Source organism: Xiphophorus maculatus, chromosome 5 (genome assembly GCF_002775205.1).
Source record: "Xiphophorus maculatus strain JP 163 A chromosome 5, X_maculatus-5.0-male, whole genome shotgun sequence".
Lineage (NCBI taxonomy): Eukaryota > Metazoa > Chordata > Actinopteri > Cyprinodontiformes > Poeciliidae > Xiphophorus > Xiphophorus maculatus.
The window spans coordinates 2,997,294-3,014,689 of NC_036447.1; the positions used below are offsets into that span (position 1 = coordinate 2,997,294).

A 17,396-nucleotide genomic window follows, 5' to 3' on the forward strand; every position below is an offset into this window, starting at 1 on the left:
AAACTCAAGGCCTGTGGGCCAAATCCAGGCCGCCAGATGTTTTTATGCGGCCATCTAGACTCTAAAACCTTCAAGATTACAGTTGTGTTTTTAAAGACTTTTATCATTCAAATCATCAGTTTAGTCTGTATGATACCAGATTGCATGAAGTTAAAATCAAATATTTATTTCAAACATGTAAAATGTCAGAGAAAAAATGTTATAACTATGAAGAAAACAAAAAAATATATATATTTAGCATAATAATAATCAAACATTAAAACCAAAACTTCCACATCCAGTTTGAAATGGAACAGGAAGAAGACGAAGCCTGTTTAAACCAGATATCTCCTACATTACACGTATTTTCACATCTAACTTTTTACTCGTCATTTTCTATACCATGCTGGTGGTACAGGGTCCTGTAAGATACAAGGTGAAAATATATTTAATTTCAAGAGAATACAGAGACAGGTATTTATTTAAATTGTAGTTTCATCAATACTTTCTGCCACAACCGGCCCGTTGGAGACATTCTTGATCTTGTTTTGGCCCAAAATGATTTTGACTTTCCTGTTTTAATTTAGTCAATGAGCCACTTGCTGCAGGTTTCTGATTTAGAAGAAGAAAACTGTGATTCTGTCTCAATGCAGCTGAAGCTAAAAGTGCAACACATTAAAGCTGCAGTATCTAACTTTTATAAAAAAAATGTTTTTTATTTTACATATTTGTTGAAACTTTCATTTTATTGTGACAGTATGAGACACATCATCTGTGAAAAAAATTGCGCTCCTCTGCTTTCTTCCAGTGCAAACCAGAAACAACCAATCAGAACCAGGAGGTGGATCTTAATGCTGTCAATCAATCTTGTGTGGTGCTGCTCATCCTTCCCCCTTCACCCCACTGGCTCTCTGTTACGCTGCAGCTAGCATAGCCTGTTGTGAATGCTCAGGCTAGGAGGCCTATCCACCAATCATGGCAGATTCCTGTAACGGTACGTTTTTTTCTCCTCCATTAGCAAATTGAGGCGTGAATACATGAGATTGATTGACGACACTAAGACCCTCCTCCTGACTCTGATTGGTTGTTTTTGTGCATTTCTTCAGACGACAGCTCAGGGAGATCGATTTTGTTTTTCAGATTGTCTTTTAGCACACTGCCAAATGTGTAAAGACATATTCTTCACAAAAGCGTCTTACTGCAGATTTAATTTTTACTTCAACAATGAAAGAACTGTGAAGGTGAAAATGAAATTGGTCCAGTGGACCGATGAGTTATGGTCTCTGTGTCAGCGTATAAGAAACCGATTCAGTTTCTCCTCAGCTTCACAAGAGCGACTCTGATGAAAGATTAAAAAGTCGTAAAAGATTCTTGGACCGTCAACGATCCAACTGAACAAAGTGGAAATGGTTCGACTCGAGCAGTGAGAGGGTTAGTCATTCGTTTTATCGTAGATTCAAAGTAGTTTAAGAGGTTTCTATCCACAGAAACCCAGCAGATTCACTGACTTTACAGCAATCCCTCATACTGATCATGCATGTAGCGAAGGTGGAGAGGAAAAACTCTAACAGGACGAAACCTCCAGCAGAACCAGAACCTGGCTCCGTTTAAGCAGCCATCTTTAACAATCGACTGGGGGTTTGAGAGGACAAAGAAGAAGAAACAGATGAACTGATGTAGGATTATTTTTGATGTTCATGAAAAATAAAAAGTTAGTAGCAGGAGAGGGAGAACGGCATCATGTCAGCTGATGGTTCCTCCAGGAAGGAACCACAAAACCCTGGAACAGAGAAAATATCAAGTTAACAGTTAAAATAAAACAAATCGGAGAGCAGTAGAAGAAAAAAGTGAGAAGTGGTCAGTTTGTTCTTCAGTTATCTAAGTCAGAGTAACTATAAACCTAAATTATATCCACCAACCAGGTGATATTTCAACCTGATGTGACTGAACATCTGTTTCTGATTTTAGACCCGACCTGGACCCAGAATCTGCAGTTGGTACCGACTTCTGTTAACTGGATCCTGATTGAAAAACAAAGATGAGTTTAATGTTGATTTTTTTCTCCTTTTTCTTTAAAAGTAATAGTTCCACTCGCAGATTATTTTACTAATAAAACATTTTTCTCATGTTAGAAATGAAATAATCGACCTTTGGAACTGGTACTTAAAAAAATTATATTAGTTAATTATTGACTTAAAACAAGCTGCTAGTCTAACAGTTATGGTAGTTTTGTATTATTCAGGTGAGTGAAGATATGTGCTCTATAAACCAGTAATGGTAAGATTTTGTGGTTTTGCAGTGCAATGATGATCAGTGGATCAGTGATGATCAAGTTTCTCTCTGCTAAGCTGCAGTTAGCATAGCCTGTCGTGAATGCTAACTATGTAAAACAATATTCTTTATAAAAGTTAAACACTGGCGCTTTAATATATTTCCATGCAGCACAGCTTCTTCAGCAGTTCTGTCAGGGGCTTTCTGATGAACATATCCTTATCGTAACATTTAAATGACTAAATAAAGCGACATTTAAATATCTTTTGCACAAAACTGCATTAAAGTTTTCATTGCGAATGTTTCCCTCCTGCAGCGGACTGTCGCTGTCCAAGGTGCTGCAGCTGAGGCTTCATCAGTGCATCACCTGGAGGCTCCCATCGGCCTCCCAGTAGAACCAGCTGGTGTTTCCCTGCCTCATGCTGGTCATTACAGTTGAAACTCCCAGTCTGGAGTTCTGGTGCCGCTCGGTTCCGACCCTGCTGCCGCTTTAAAGCGAGCATGCTCCGACGTCAGCTCCGTCTCCAGACATGTGGCTTCAGCATCCAATAGGCTGATCGGGGCTTTACTCAGCCTCTCCCACACAGGAGATCCCTGAGGAGAAGACCAGCGTAGACCGGGGTTCGCCACGACTCACGCAGCCCTCACGCAACCCGCCAGATCCGGTTCGGAGCCAGCAGATTCCCGTCCTCGGAGCAGATTACCGACCAGAACCATCGCGTTGCAGTCATGTCTGTGGCGGGACTGAAGAAGCAATTCCACAAAGCCACTCAGGTAAGAGGACAAGACGTCCTGTGCGTGCGCTGCGGGTCCATCTGGGCGTGCGGTGCGGGATTTACTGGATCAATCCGCTGGCGTGCTGCAGCATTGCGCCAAAAACAGTCATTCATCACCGCTGTTCCCGCTCACTCCGCTGCTGGTTAGGGGACATTCCGCTGGTCGTGATCCCGGTTCGGTGCGTCAGATGGTGCTTTCAGGGACGTCAGTTCCTCCCGGTACCCTTCAGATGACATTCCGCCCAGAAGAACCTCCGGAGCTGCGGCTCCTGACAGCGGCGGGAAGGTGTTCCCTGCGGCCAACGACAGCGGGAACTCCGGGAATGTTACGCAATCAGAAAGTGCGCCTTCACGGAAATCCGCTGCTGCGCCCCTGCGGATGCGCAACGTGACCTTTGCGCCCTCTAAACGCGCAGCATCCTCATTATTCTGCTGTTATTAGATAACAAGGTGGCTTCCTTCAGTCTGCCACTGCTCAGAAATGTTGAACCATCTCTAGCTGCCATAGATCTAGACTAGATCTGCAGTCGTCCTAAGCGTCTTTTAAAGTTTTCTTTGGATGATTTTCTTTAGTCTTTTTGACTCAGTTTAAAATGTCAAGTCTAAAAATATATATATATATAATTTGGTAGTAATTAGTTAGTAGCCTGGCCATTGCTTTCTTATGCAATTCTGCTCATTCTAATCTCCCTTCACTGCTCCATCTGGGATTTCTCCCGTTCACTTGGATTATCGCCAGAAGAATTTTAACTTGGCTAATCAGCAAACAGAAGATGTTGTGAAAGATGATGCTGCTTTTTTGCAATGTTTTGTAGTCCTCCTGCAGTTCTAACATCAGTCCGTGTTGTTAGCATTAGCATTAGCGTCTTGGTCATCTAGGCTCTTCTGTCCATGCAGTGAAGGATGGCTGTTTGCAGAGCAGGAAATTTCCGGTAAGCTTCACAGTGTTGAACTCCCGCATACGCCACGGCCAAACGTTAGCAATTGGCAAATAGCTGAGTATGCAAAGCAGCAGAGCTGATTTTTACCAGGAAAACGTTACATTGACTTGAGTAACTTTATGGGGAAATTATACTTATTAATATTTTTGCTTTGATGTGCTTTTTATTTTTAATGTAGTAATTTTAATATGAAGTACACTCTTTGATTTGCCTTGTTTTTATGCAGCACTTTGGGCAGAAAGATGTGAAGTTCTACAATAATTTGCTCCAAAGCTTCTCTCATTGATTTCCTTTAAAGTTTAAACTATAACTTTGGAAGTAGAGCTAGACGCTATGGTGGCCGGTATCCTGCGTGTTTTATATCTTTCCCAAGTCCAACTGGTCTGAATCAAATGAATTGTTCATTAGCAGAACCTGAAAACAACTCACACATTTTTTCCTCACTGTCTGAAGTAAATCAGGCCAAACCTTTCAGTTAGAATCACCAAAATTATTTCTATTTGCTAAATGTCTAAAAGTTATCAGGAACATTTTTAGAGATTTTATTCCTTTTATATTCAGAAGTTTGCATACATTTGTTCAGCATTAGAGGTAATGGTGTTTAAACTTTATGCTCTTGCTAAGTTTTCTGGGATTTAGCAAAAATGCAACTTCCTACTTCACAAAATTGAAATGGAGCAGCGTCAGATTTTAGCGGTTGTAGGTTTTCTCTTTTGTCTTTGGTAAAAGACTACAGTTGTTTCTCCTGCTAACGTTACACTCACATGTTCTCACATGGACTGGGTTATGCTGCACTGATTGCAAAATATTTAAAAACGGGTTTTTGATTTGTGAAACTTCTATGAAATTTGCGTTATTTGCTGTTATATACATTTTTAGTTTTTTGTTTTCACTTATTTTTAATATCTTCACTGTAATGCGGTTCTGATTTTTTTTTTTTTTTTTTAAGTGCTAATATGGTAGTTCCTGGTAGTGCTTAATTTAAGTTTTACAAATCCAAGGGCTGGTTTGGAGCAGGAGCGGTTGCAATGTTATGCAGATGGGGGGAAAAGCACTGCTGAAGTTTCACAAATCAAAGTTTTCGCAAGTCACACATTTGGTTTTAAAAATTCTGCAATCTGTGCAGAATAATCTAGTCCAGATTAGATGTCTAACCATGCCCAAAGTAGGAAATAATTACTCTGCGTTACTACTCGGAATTCTGGGTAAATGCAACCAAAACAAACGCGCTTGTGTGAGAAATAGATCTTTAATCTTTTACCAAAGACGAAACAGAAATCCTCCACCCACTAAAATTCGGCGCTGCTCCATTTTTGTTTACATCTTGTAAAGAAGGAAGTTGTGCTCAGTGTCTTCTTCAGAGGTTTTCATGTCGTTTCCTTCAGTGGTTCTTGGTTCAGCGCCACCACAGGTGAGGAGGGGAACAGGTTTTACAAAGTGTTTGGTTGGTTCAACTCAGTGCAGTGAAAAAACAAACCGCAGCAACTGAAACTGCAACAAATATTGCAACTTTGGTCCAAAATCAAACTGAGTTTACCGGACTATCAAGTGTAAAAACACACCAAGATTTTTAGGCGGACCAGACATCACAAGCTATTTCTGCCACTACAGCGAGACTTTTACATTTGTTTTGGTTGTATTTACCCAGAATGCCCTGCACTGTAGACCACTTCCTGCTTTTAGAGCAGTCTTCAGTCCACTTGGCGTTCACATATGCACCCAAACTGCTCCAGAGTTCACTTCAATAAAACTGACCCAGGTTAGTCGGCGGAGCAGGTTTACTTTTTTGGTCTGCATCAGAATTTGATTGCGGATTCACACAAACGAACCGGACGTTTTAGACAAACGGACTGGGCTTCAATTAAAGTGGACTAAACTGGGCCAGTGTGAATTCACCGTAAATTAAGGCAGGACAGTTTGACATCTTGGAAGGAAAATGGAGCAAAACAAAAGCGATTTAAGACTTTCGCACAGCTGACCAGCGTCTCGGCCCTCCATTAGTAGATCTTAGTGACAGTGGCAGATCTGGCCTTGCGGCTGTGATCCGTTTCCGGAGCTGCCGATTCTCTGCTGGGCGGTTCTGACTCGGTCCTGGTGAGTCAGAGCGGCGCTGACGGTCGGCTTCAGGCCGACACGAGCCAAACACCTCTCGGCTGAGTCACACACACTCCTCTGCTTCAGCCCGTTTACAAATGGCCGTCTGCTCCATCCCGGCTGAGCGGCTCAACCTGAAACTGGAAGATCTCTCCACTGATGACAACATGTCCTTCCTCTGCGTTCAGATTCTTTCTCTTCTGAGTCTTCAGGGATTCAGGTGCAGTACTGAAGCTGTGAAACATTTCTCAGAAGGTTTTGTTGTGCTGAAGCCTAAAATAAGGAGCAGAATTAAATCCAAACATTTGCAAATTGCTGTTCAGTAATTTCTCACTTTGAACATAGAGCTGGTTGTGGAAACCGGAGGAGGCGTCGGATAGCAGCACAGATTGTGTTAATAGTCGCCTGTTGGAGCGTCCTGTCGGCCCCTGCAGATGTTTCTCTGCAGCTTCGGCTGCTTCGTGGTGAAATCTGCTTCTGTCTGGTAGATTTAGTGCAGTTATTTGGCTCGGAGTGCAAACAGAGAGCAGCGTTCTGTGTTTTCTCTTTGGTTTCTCCTGCAATCTGCTCCTCAAACGTTACCCCCCACACACACACACACACACACACCCACACACACACACACGACACTCCCAGCAGCAGAATGGTCTCCTCAGGCTGGCTGTCCAAGGACACATTCAGCTGCAGCTTCTTCTTGAAAATGTTTTCCAGGCGTTCAGCAAACAGAATCCAACATGGTGGAGTTAGGATTCTAATATTCTGATCCTCCAAATGGATTTCTGCTCGAAACTTTTCTGAGCAGCACAAACATGCAGGTGAAATAAGTTTTTGGGGGCTTTTGTCATTTTCTCATCATAATGGGGCCGTGCTATGAAAAGATTTTTAAAATTATTTGGAGAATAAAGTCGTAGTTTTGCGATACGACAACATATAAAAGCCATTTTAAATAGGAAAAAAGGTGGAGTACATTTCTGCCCAAAGACTCAAATTTTGAGTTTCAAAATTGAAACATTTTCAACTTTTCAAACTCATAAATTTCACATTCTTCAACTATCATATAGTTTTATTCTACCCATTCAGCTTTCCCGTGTTTCAGGAGCTTCTTTAGAAATGTGGATTGTAGACGCTCACGTTAGCGTTAGCATCTGTGCTGCTGCTACTTGTTTAGCATTCAGATGCTATTTTAGACCAGCATCACTTCGCTAACCTTTTTATTTCAAGAAAAAAAAAATGCGATAGAATATTTAGAGTTGATGTAATTAATTAATCATACTTAACTTATTAAAGACCCGGTTCTGTTTAAATCCTCCTCCCAGTCTTGTGTAATTCTGTTTTGCGCCTCGTTCTTGGCAGCAAGTCGACTCCATGTGGCTGCATGTTTTCCTCTTCATTACCGACCGTTGTCTTTAAGAGATTAAATTATTGCACCAGACTTATTGGTTTGGTGATTTACTGTTAATTCAAAACAAATCTCTACTAATTTTCTCCATCCTGTGATCTGATTCATTTCAGAAACACAAAACCTCAGTGTAACTTATGGTGCAAATATCTTATTTTTCATGAGAAATACGACAAGTGAACTTACAAGTAACTTACAGCAAGATATAAGAACTTATTTTAAGTAATTAATTCCTTAATATTGATGAAAAGGTTCTAGTTCCATTTATAGATAAATTCACATATTTATGTCAATTTATGTGAATCCCATGACATGGGAAATTAATGTTTCCCATGTCATAAGTGAAATAATCTGCCAGTGAAGCTAGCACTTTTTCATCAACATTAATTAATTATTAGCTAATATATCTTGCTACAAGGTTTCTATAAGTTAGTTTCATCTTATTCAACTGTATTAAGTTATTTCCACTTGAAACTAGACCAGAAGTATTTGGTAAGATTTTGATTTTTTGCAGTGTAGCTGTGCTTCCTTTCAGGAATAGAGTATTTATGTAGCTGTTTCTTTTGTGACGCTGAGGAACCAAGTGAGCCGTCGGGACCCGGCTGCTACCTGTAGGAGTGTGATTGGCTGCTGAGACACACACCTGTCTGCAGACGTGAAGCATCAAGGAGCAGAAAGCAGATTTTCATTTCTGTGAAAAGCTTCTGCTGCAGTAATCTTATATTTTCAACTGAGCCAAGGTTTGACACAAGCTTTCCAATGATGTGCACTGAATACTAACATCAGCAGCTTTTTAATTCCTCAGCTCCTTTTATTCTGACCCCTAAAAGCAAATCAGCTAAAATCTCCTTACATATTTAAATCTTTATTTATAGTGCCTGTTTTCTCATTGATTTGTGGGAAAAGCGGTTTCTGTTGCACATGTTGATCTAAATGTGGATGGTTGTGTGTCCATGCGACCCCCGGGGCGGCGGCGGCGGCGGGGTCCCTGGATGTGGCCGGGGCCTGCAGGGCTTCGGCGGGGCAGCAGATTGCGAGTGTGTGACTCATCCAGGCCGGATCCTTACTGGGGCCACTGCAGTGCAGAGTGGAACGCATCCAGCTGGGAGATAACGGATGGGGCGGGAAGGACCAAAAGAGCGGCGCTACGAGCCGAGAAGTGAGATAAGGAGAAGATGAGAAGCAGGCAGGAGCAGGTAGGAAGGATTTAAAGAGCGAGGGGATCAGAGGATCTCCAGGGATTTACGCTCCTGCACAACCTTCCAGAAATCTCTCTCTGCTGCTGTAAAATAAAATCAGAACGCTTTTAATTCATGAGTTCTCCAACTCATGAATCATTACATTATTCCTAAAATATGACTCAAAATGTTGCAATAAAGACTTAAACTGCAGAAACACCGAATTTTACCAAGTATTTTTGTCCAGTTTCTAGTGCAAATATCTTAGCAACAGTTGAAACAAAACAAAACTAAGTAACTTCTGCAAGATATGAGCTTGTTTTAAGTCAATAATTCCTTAATATTGATGGAAAAAGTACTAGTTATAAGTGGAACTACTAATCTTTCATCAATATTAAGAAATTACCGACTTACAGGTGCAGTATGTAGCTTTTACAAAAACCTGTCTTTTTCAATGTTTATTAAATTCATCATTTTGTCATGAGACAGATAATCTGTGAAAAAAATTGCTCTCCTCATCCTTCTTGAACTGCCATCTGAAGAAATGCTTCCCTTCCAGTCAAAAGCAACCAAACAGCCAGGAGAAGGGTCTCCAGTGCTGTCAATCATCCTAATGTAGTCGTTGCTAAATGTGCTAACAGCAGTGAAACAAGTTAAACTTACAGATAAAAACATTTATCTGTCGTCATCGGTGGCTTTTCTAACTAGCCTTAGCATTGGTTGTTTGTTTCTGACTGGTGTATTTCTGGAGTAGGTACTGGGAGCACTGGGAGAAGGCAGAGCAGATCAATTTATTCACAGATTCTGTCTTATATAATGCTGTCATAATGACAACTAACAAATACATATAAAACATTTTTTTTACAAACGTTGTATACTGCAGCTTCCTATTTCTCACTGAAAAGTTATTCATAAATTAGTTTTGTCTTATTTCAAGTGCATGAAATAAGACATTTGCAGTAGAAACTAGACCAAAAATTCTTGATTTTATGTTTTTGCAGTGAAGTTTTTCGATTTTACTTTTGCAACTCAGACTCTTCCATCACGTTACTGGAGGATTATGCAGTTTTCTTACTAACATATTTCCATCCCAACACTGAGAAAGTTAGAAAAATGGTCAAACTGGGAACGTGGAAGCACTTAACAAATTATGGGCTCCAGTTTGAAAAAGTGCGTTACAGATTCTTAAACCACCAAGTCAAAGAAGTGAAGCTGCTTTCTGCAAACTGTAGCAGTCAGGATGGGTCTAACTGCAGCACTGCAGTAAAACTATCCTGGATGGGGTCCAGCAGAAGAGCTGCAGGACTGAACTCCCCTTTACTCAGTCAGGAAAGAACCAGTTCGTTACCTTGGAAACGGCTGTCGATGTAGATACTCTTTACTCTGGATTATGGTTGGTAAATAGCAGGTTGTGCTTCCTATTACAGTTGATGGAGCGCTTTAAGGACAGACATTCTGTAAGGAGGTCATGTTGGTTTATCTTTATGGTGGCAACGTCTTGGTGTAAGGCACGGCGGTGGCAGTAGCAGCATATGTAGACCGTTTTAACAGTCTTTCAGCTGCTGTCATTAGCTCACCATCCTTTATGAGAATCCATGAGAGGTTTATGGATGATGCATTTTCATCAAAAGACTAAAGGTGATGGTGGATGTGCAAAGAATTGCATTTATATGGGAATATCCAGTGGAGAGCACCACTAACTAAAAACAATAACCCTAATTATAACTTCTGCTAATGCTAAAGCGCTAAAACAATATAATTTATAATATAACTTAGCACTTTAGCATTGACTCCTACTGACTTCAACCATGTTCACAAGGAGAATGTGAGGATGTTCTCAAAACTATTCATATTTTTGAATTTTTTCCATACATTGTTTTAATTAACATCTCTGGTTGTTTGCATTCTTCTGTATGCATCATTCATTGTTTGTTGTATACTTACCATTTAATAAATAAAGTTTATTTTAAAAAAATGGGAGAACATGAGGAGAGGAAATGAAACTGCTGCGTAAACAGGTTTCACTCCCTCCAAAATAAGAGCATGAACGTAAACGTCTAACTACTTGAAGAGTTCACAACAGTTGATAATCAAAACTTCCAAATTTATTCAACTGAACGTTTACAAAATAGTCAATTAAATTACATTTTTTCTGGAAAAATGAATCTAGGAGAAGCTAAAAGTGTTAAACGTTACCAAAGATGCAGGGAAAGGACGTATCTCACGCCTGTGGCAGGAATATTGTAGCGTTCAAACAAAGCAGCAGGGAACATGAAGAATGTAGCATCTCTGAACTTCATACAGTCAGAGGTTTTTCTATGAATCCACTCTCAGTTGGTTGGAGAGTGGTTTTAATCAAGTCTAAGTTGCTTCTTTGAAAGAAATGTCTAAAACCTTACTGATCTCCTCAGCAAAGTCTGGCTGTTTGGAAGCGAATGTTAAAGATTAGGGGGTGAATACACGGCAGATAACGCTGGAATTTTTGTGAAACCAAGTTGAACATGGGGTTTTATTTCCGCAGGATTCATTTAAAAGAGTCTTTCTGGTGCAGCGAGTCGTCCGTGTTGTTCTGGGGGCCTTAAAGACAGACGGAGCCTGCATTGGTCCTATTATTAGCTCCTCCTGTGGTTTGATGCCGTTGGCATGTTTTGAGTGAGAGCAGCGAAGGAGTAAATTCATTAAATGTCGCATTCAGAGGAGGAATGTTTAACCAGTGTCATATTTAAAGATCCGTCTCAGCTAACGAACCGGGGAGGTTTCTGTCTGGTTTGACCACAAAAAGAAAAACAAAAGAAGCTGCTGCTCTTCATTTTCTGCGGTTTTTCCTCTGTTAGCATCAGTATTCAGGCCGAGGTTGATGTTTTATTCACCGCTTGTATATTTCACATTCTGAGCATCAACCACTGCAGGAGAGATGAGCGATGACTGTATGCTGGGGGAGCGAAACCATCAGCTGCAGGAGGTCGGCCATGACACGTGTAATTAAAGGGGGAACGCCGTCATCCGTTTGCTAACAATAGACGATTATTTAGAAGCTAAGTGGCTTTGCTGTTAGGATTTTGCATGAAGACATGATTTACCGTTAATGTGTTGTGAGTTTTGCTGAAGGTCATTTTTCCTTTTATTCCACAGAAATGGCGAAAACAACGATAAGAGTAAATGAGGCCACAGTAATCTCTCTTGCATTTCTACCTGAGGGAGGTTCAGGTCGTTTTAATCTTTCATCTTCATCTGAAAACCAGAATCCGGCTGTAAAATCTCCTCATTCATATTCACACCTACTGTCAGCTTTTGTTTCTCTGCCTGTGATGAAGTGTAATTGCAGATTTTGTGAATTCAGAAGCAAAAGACCTTGGAGAGGGAGAGGTGTTATTTGATTGGTACGCCGTAAATTTGCAGGCAGGTTAAAAGGTAACGCTCCAAACGAAACAGCAGAGAACATAACGCTTTTAATGACATATTGGCAACTATACTTTACAGGAAAGTCCATTTTCTAACACCTTGACCCCAGTGGGGTCAGGAGGTGCTGGTGCCTCTCCAGCTACGTTCCGGGCGAGAGGCGGCGTCACCTGGACAGGTCACCAGTCTGCAAAGCAAACCCTGTATGAATACTTTGTGTTGCTCAATACATTTTCCATTTTAAGATTTTGAAAGTCAAACCTTTTTTTAACAGCCGGGCATCAGTGAAAATTTCACCAACATTGATTATAAATCTGCATCAACTGCCTGAACAAGCAAACCAATTTTTAGGTTTTTCTTGAACTGTGATCAAGTCAACGGGCCGCCCAAAATTGTTCAGAGGGCCACAAATGGCTCCCGCGCCACACGTTGGACACCCCTGATCTAAAGGCTTCCCTTGTTTTCATATTTATCGCTTTGTATTAAAACTCAAATTCAAATTTTTCTGTAAAACATTCAGTCTGAGTAGGAGGGAATAAACGAGGAGAAATGGTGGATTGGAAATGAAAGGAGGAAGAAGTGGAGAGAGGAAGAGGAGACACCAGGTGTTCAGTCTGATGTGTAATTTTCTCACATAGGGACAGATTGAGCAGATTCATGTGATGTGAGCAGACATGTTGTGTGTTTCGCTGTCTGATCCGCGCCCCACGGTGAGCCCACGGTGGGCCCACGGTGAGCCCACGGTGAGCCCACTCGCCCTCAGACGCCGTCCTCCGACCAGCTGCAGAGCCGAGGCAAAACGGCTTGGCGGGGATTATACTCCGATTAATCCCGGCGCAGTGACTTTGCATCATATCGGAGCCGAGCGTGAGTCAGAACCGGAGCGCTGCAGCTGTAATCTGGAAAACGTGCTGCATGTGCAGGACGAGGCGGACAGATGCGCCATGTGACGCAGTCGGAGATTCGAGGCTTTTGTCTGATTTTTATTTTTAGTTCAACTCATCTGGGAATTTGATCTCATCAGAGCTGGCAGAGCGCCAAAACATTTACTCACGTAAAAGTGGCGCTAACATATTTTTGCTCAAGTAAAAGTGAAAAGTAGCTGTCAAAAAATGACTCAAGAGTAAAAATGAATTCGGTAAAAAGTACTGAGTATCTGATCAAATTATCAACCATTTAATTTTTTAAAGATTACATAATCAGATGGACCAAAATATGAAGTTAAGTGCAATTTTTTGTATTTTAAGAATCAAAATGACAATAATTTAGTTATTTATATGAATTTGTAATTCATATAAATAACAAAAAATAAAATCAGAGAAAATATTTTCTTTCCCCAAATCAGTTTCTTTCAATAAACTTATGAACAATAAACCTATGAAACTTTAATAAAAACTGCAGGTGTGTTTCTGTCTGGTGAGTTTTTGGTTAAAATATGTTTGATCTTCATTCAGTGGGTAGAAACTTTACTCAAGAGAAGAGATACTTCATCATAAAATGACTCAAGTTAAAGTAAAAAGTACAGCACAGCAAAAGTTTTTGTTTTTTAAAACAAAGTTACTCAAGTAAATGTAATTGAGTAAATGTAACTAGTTACTACCCGGCTGGTATGTAACTCGATTCATGCACCACGTGTGAGTCGCTGTTTAATCACGGTGCTGCTGCATGTTAGTCGCCTTCATGACTTGTAATCTGCGCCTCAGGTTTGATGGGGAGCAGATATTTTTACAACACTCAGACTGAACATGACAAACACAAGTCAGACACCGTGAATACAAGGCCACTAGAAACCAGCCTCTCTCTGGGTCATAAGACTTTTTATCACCATGTTGTTGTCAGTTGGCCCAAGATATGCATTTCTTTTTACTAGATATGCCTTTCTGGATTATGCCAGTTTAGAAATTGTTTCAGTGTAGGGAGAAAACATAATCTTTAAAGGGGAAACAAGCCGGATTTACCAAATATCTGGTATTTCTGGAGTTTCCAGTTTGTGAGACAATTGACTCTTGATTTCTCCTGAACATCCTGACCTGTTTCATTTCATCTGATGGGTCGCTTTGGGTCTTCTTTCAGACCTTAAAGGCTATAAGTTAATGTTTTATGGTGTCTATCCGTAGCAACCCCTGCAAAGCCCAGCCTGGTTACCTACCCAAGCTGAGCTCTAGCACGTTTGGTCAGCTGGTTTTCCCGCTGTATGTGCTGTACAATGGCTGCTGGAGAAGACAAATGTTTAGTTGTTTACCTCCCATCCAGAAACCACTTTGCTGCATTCTTGTTGGTTGTGCAGGAGGCTCCACTTCTGCTTTTCAAACTTGTACTGTTTGCAGTCATTTTTCAGGTGTGAGTGTAACCGTTGAGTTGGAGGGACGGGGCCAGCAGCAGCTTATTTGGATTTAAAGTGACAGAGCCCTAAAAGAACTCATTCTGGAAGGAGCTCAAAATAAACTAAAACCTCCTCATCTAAGAATGATTCTGTGCAAAAACGGCCATGAACAAGTTCAAGGCCACATAACCTATTCAAAGAATTGTAGTAGGTCACCGTTAAGAAAACAGTGATACGACTTTGATGTACGGCTATTTCTACTCTTGGTATTGAAATCTGGAAGCTTTTTAGAAACGGCACTAAAAGACTTTTGTAACTTTTCCTAAATCTTCACAGAGTTCCTCAGACCTTCTGCATTGTCCTGGGTTCAGGCTAATCCAATAAATTCAGTCAAATTATAATACTGTATAGTTAGTCAAAGAGAAACTACCTGCTGCAGCAAATCATAAGCACTAATGAGAAGTTTGAGAAGCTAACCGGCTTTGTTGATATGAAGCTGAATGACTTTATAGGAACATCGGCACCAGTTAGAGAATAACTGGTGCCGTTTCATGGTTTAACTTTAACCATGAAACGAAAGAAATCTACAATAAATGTTACGTTTCACCAAATTCTTCCACAGTGGAAACAGAACAGTTCAAATAAAGCTTTAAAAAACTAAAAGTATTGACTTTGCTGCTGATGATGAGTGAAAGCAAAATGATCTTGGACAAGCAGAAAACAACAGATGAAAATAAAACTCCCACAAACTGTGTGAGTGTAAAAAAATATCAAATACTACAACAGTCGGCGCATCGTATTACATCAGTTTTAAAAGCGTGACATTCCCTGTCATCCTAAAAGCTGCATTATTTCCCTATGAAATCACGTGAGGAGCAGATTCCTCCCAACCTGCACACATTCGATGTATAAATCATGTTAAAACACTTAGAGGGTGTGTGTTTCTAGACTGCAGTCCATAAATTATTGATCTGACCTACTTTGACTGAGCCGTGCTGATAAAGCCTCTAAAGTGAAACCTCTCAGCCTTAATGAAGGAAACCAGGCCTAACACACATTTACACATTGCAGCCTGGCGGTTCGGAGGATTTGGGCTGGAATGATGCTGTTGTTTCATGATGATGGAGCCTCAGAACACTGACCTGCTTTTTCTGCTGCACCTTCATTACAATGTGGATACATTGAAGCCATTTTCTATAAAATGACGTCTTCATTGTTGTTGGGCAAGATCACAAAGAGGTTCGTTAGCTGAGGGCTGAAACCATTAATGGGATTAATGGTGATGAAGTAATGAGTAATCATCAACTAATTTAGTGATCAATAAATTGTTAACTAAAGGACTCAAAAAAGGCCATTTGCTGAAAAAAACAACTCTTTCTTTTTAAATCTTTATAATGATAGCTGCACAAACATAAACTTTTAACACCACATCTTGATTGATTTTTGTAAAGTTGAAGGAACTGGTTGACCTTTGATGACCTCTGGAAACATTTAATAATATCTTTAAAATAACAGCGGCACAAACTAAAACATTTGGCACCGTTAAAGTTTAATTTGATGACTTCACTCAGTTATTAAACGTTCGTAAACGAGCTTCTGCTTCTGGGTGAGGAGACGTCACGCAGGGAAACCAACCAATCAGAGCGGACTTAGGACAAAGCTGCATTTCTCTGAACTCATTCCACCTTTGTTAGTTACTTCTCATGTTTAGTTTACCATAATAACTAAAACAAAGTCACCATTTTGAAGATGTGAGTGTTTATGATCATATTTGTGTTGCGTGTGAAATGTTCGGCGGTTCTAATCAGTATTCTGGGCGTCGTTACCTTTCCGTCCCCCATTACTGGCAGGAAATCTAATCAAAGCCGACGCTGCAGAGGAGCAGATAGTCAATATGAGATACAGAAGATGTCTACCGCTGACGCTTTTCAATTTTCCCCTTGTTTATTGGGTCATTCCAGCTCGTGGTGGTATTAACTTTATTTTTTGTTTTGCAGTGGGACTGAATGTTTGGAGGCTGTTTGTTTGAGTTCACTATTGATTTCAGTAGATCGGAGCCACTGACTGTTTTTTTTTTCCTTCTTAATAGTAGTTTTAGCTTTTAGCTCTGAGTCAGACATTAATCCCCATCGGTAACGGCGATAAATGAGTTTCAGGCAGCGTCGTTTAGGAAAATCTGTTTTCTTCAGACTGCAGATAGACTGTGCTGCTGTGAAACACCTTCAGCGTCCATTTTTCTGTTTTCTGCAGGCAGGCCCTCTGACAAACTGCTTTCGTTTCATCTCACACATTTCTCCTTTATGACGGGTTTAGCTGTTAAAACAGCTCAACTGAGTGCTGATGCACCTGTGTGCTGAGTTTACAGACGCACACAAACAGAAATCAGATTTTTTTTTTATGTACAGTTATGTTTTCCAAAACGATTTTGATACAGTAATCGCCAATTAATTCAAGATCTAATGTCCTGCAAACTGAATCGTGAATCATTTAATCAACTGTATTGAAAATTATTATTCAGTGAGTTTTTGCTTCCCCAATCTCTCAAACTTCATAAGAAAACGTATTAAAAATCAGCATCCAAACTCTGGGCCTGGTTGATACTTTGGTTCTTTGAGTTTTCCTGATTTATTTGTTGATTTGAAACATTTAATTGTGACAAAAATCTGCAAGGAGGCAAATACTTTTTCAAAAAATATTTTCACGCATCATCTGTTAGAGAGTCATTTTCTATCTTGAACAGAATAAGTTTTGTTGGTTATATCAATAAATCTGCAGAAAGTGTCTATAAATGTATCACAGATGGACGACCATAGAAGTAGCAACAATAATGAAAACAACATTTATAAGAAATACTTCTTTTAAACTTGATATATTTTATTTTAGCAATTGATTATTCAGATGATTATTGAAAAAAATTGCACATTCTGCAAATGTTTTATTTAAACACACATAAGCTTTTTTTATAAAATAAATACATTGAAGATGCAAATAAAAAAATTATTTGATTTTTTTTTTTTAAATGAGAATTTTATTACT

At 40.1% G+C, this 17,396-nt stretch overlaps 1 protein-coding gene across 10 annotated transcripts in view; it reads left to right on the forward strand.

Moving 5' to 3' along the window:
• The first annotated feature begins 2,485 nt into the window (after nucleotides 1–2,485).
• Nucleotides 2,486–17,396, forward strand: part of sh3gl2 (SH3 domain containing GRB2 like 2, endophilin A1) — a 40,085-nt gene continuing 25,174 nt past the window's right edge. For 3 of the 10 annotated variants that reach the window (XM_005797611.2, XM_005797610.2, XM_023334154.1), the window contains exon 1: nucleotides 2,488–3,024. In XM_005797611.2, coding sequence (XP_005797668.1) covers nucleotides 2,980–3,024 — 45 coding nt within the window. In that variant the 5' untranslated portion in view covers nucleotides 2,488–2,979. Of the gene's footprint in view, nucleotides 3,025–17,396 lie in introns of all 10 variants that reach the window. The other 7 variants (XM_005797609.2, XM_023334153.1, XM_005797613.3 and 4 more) reach the window with 5 other exon arrangements.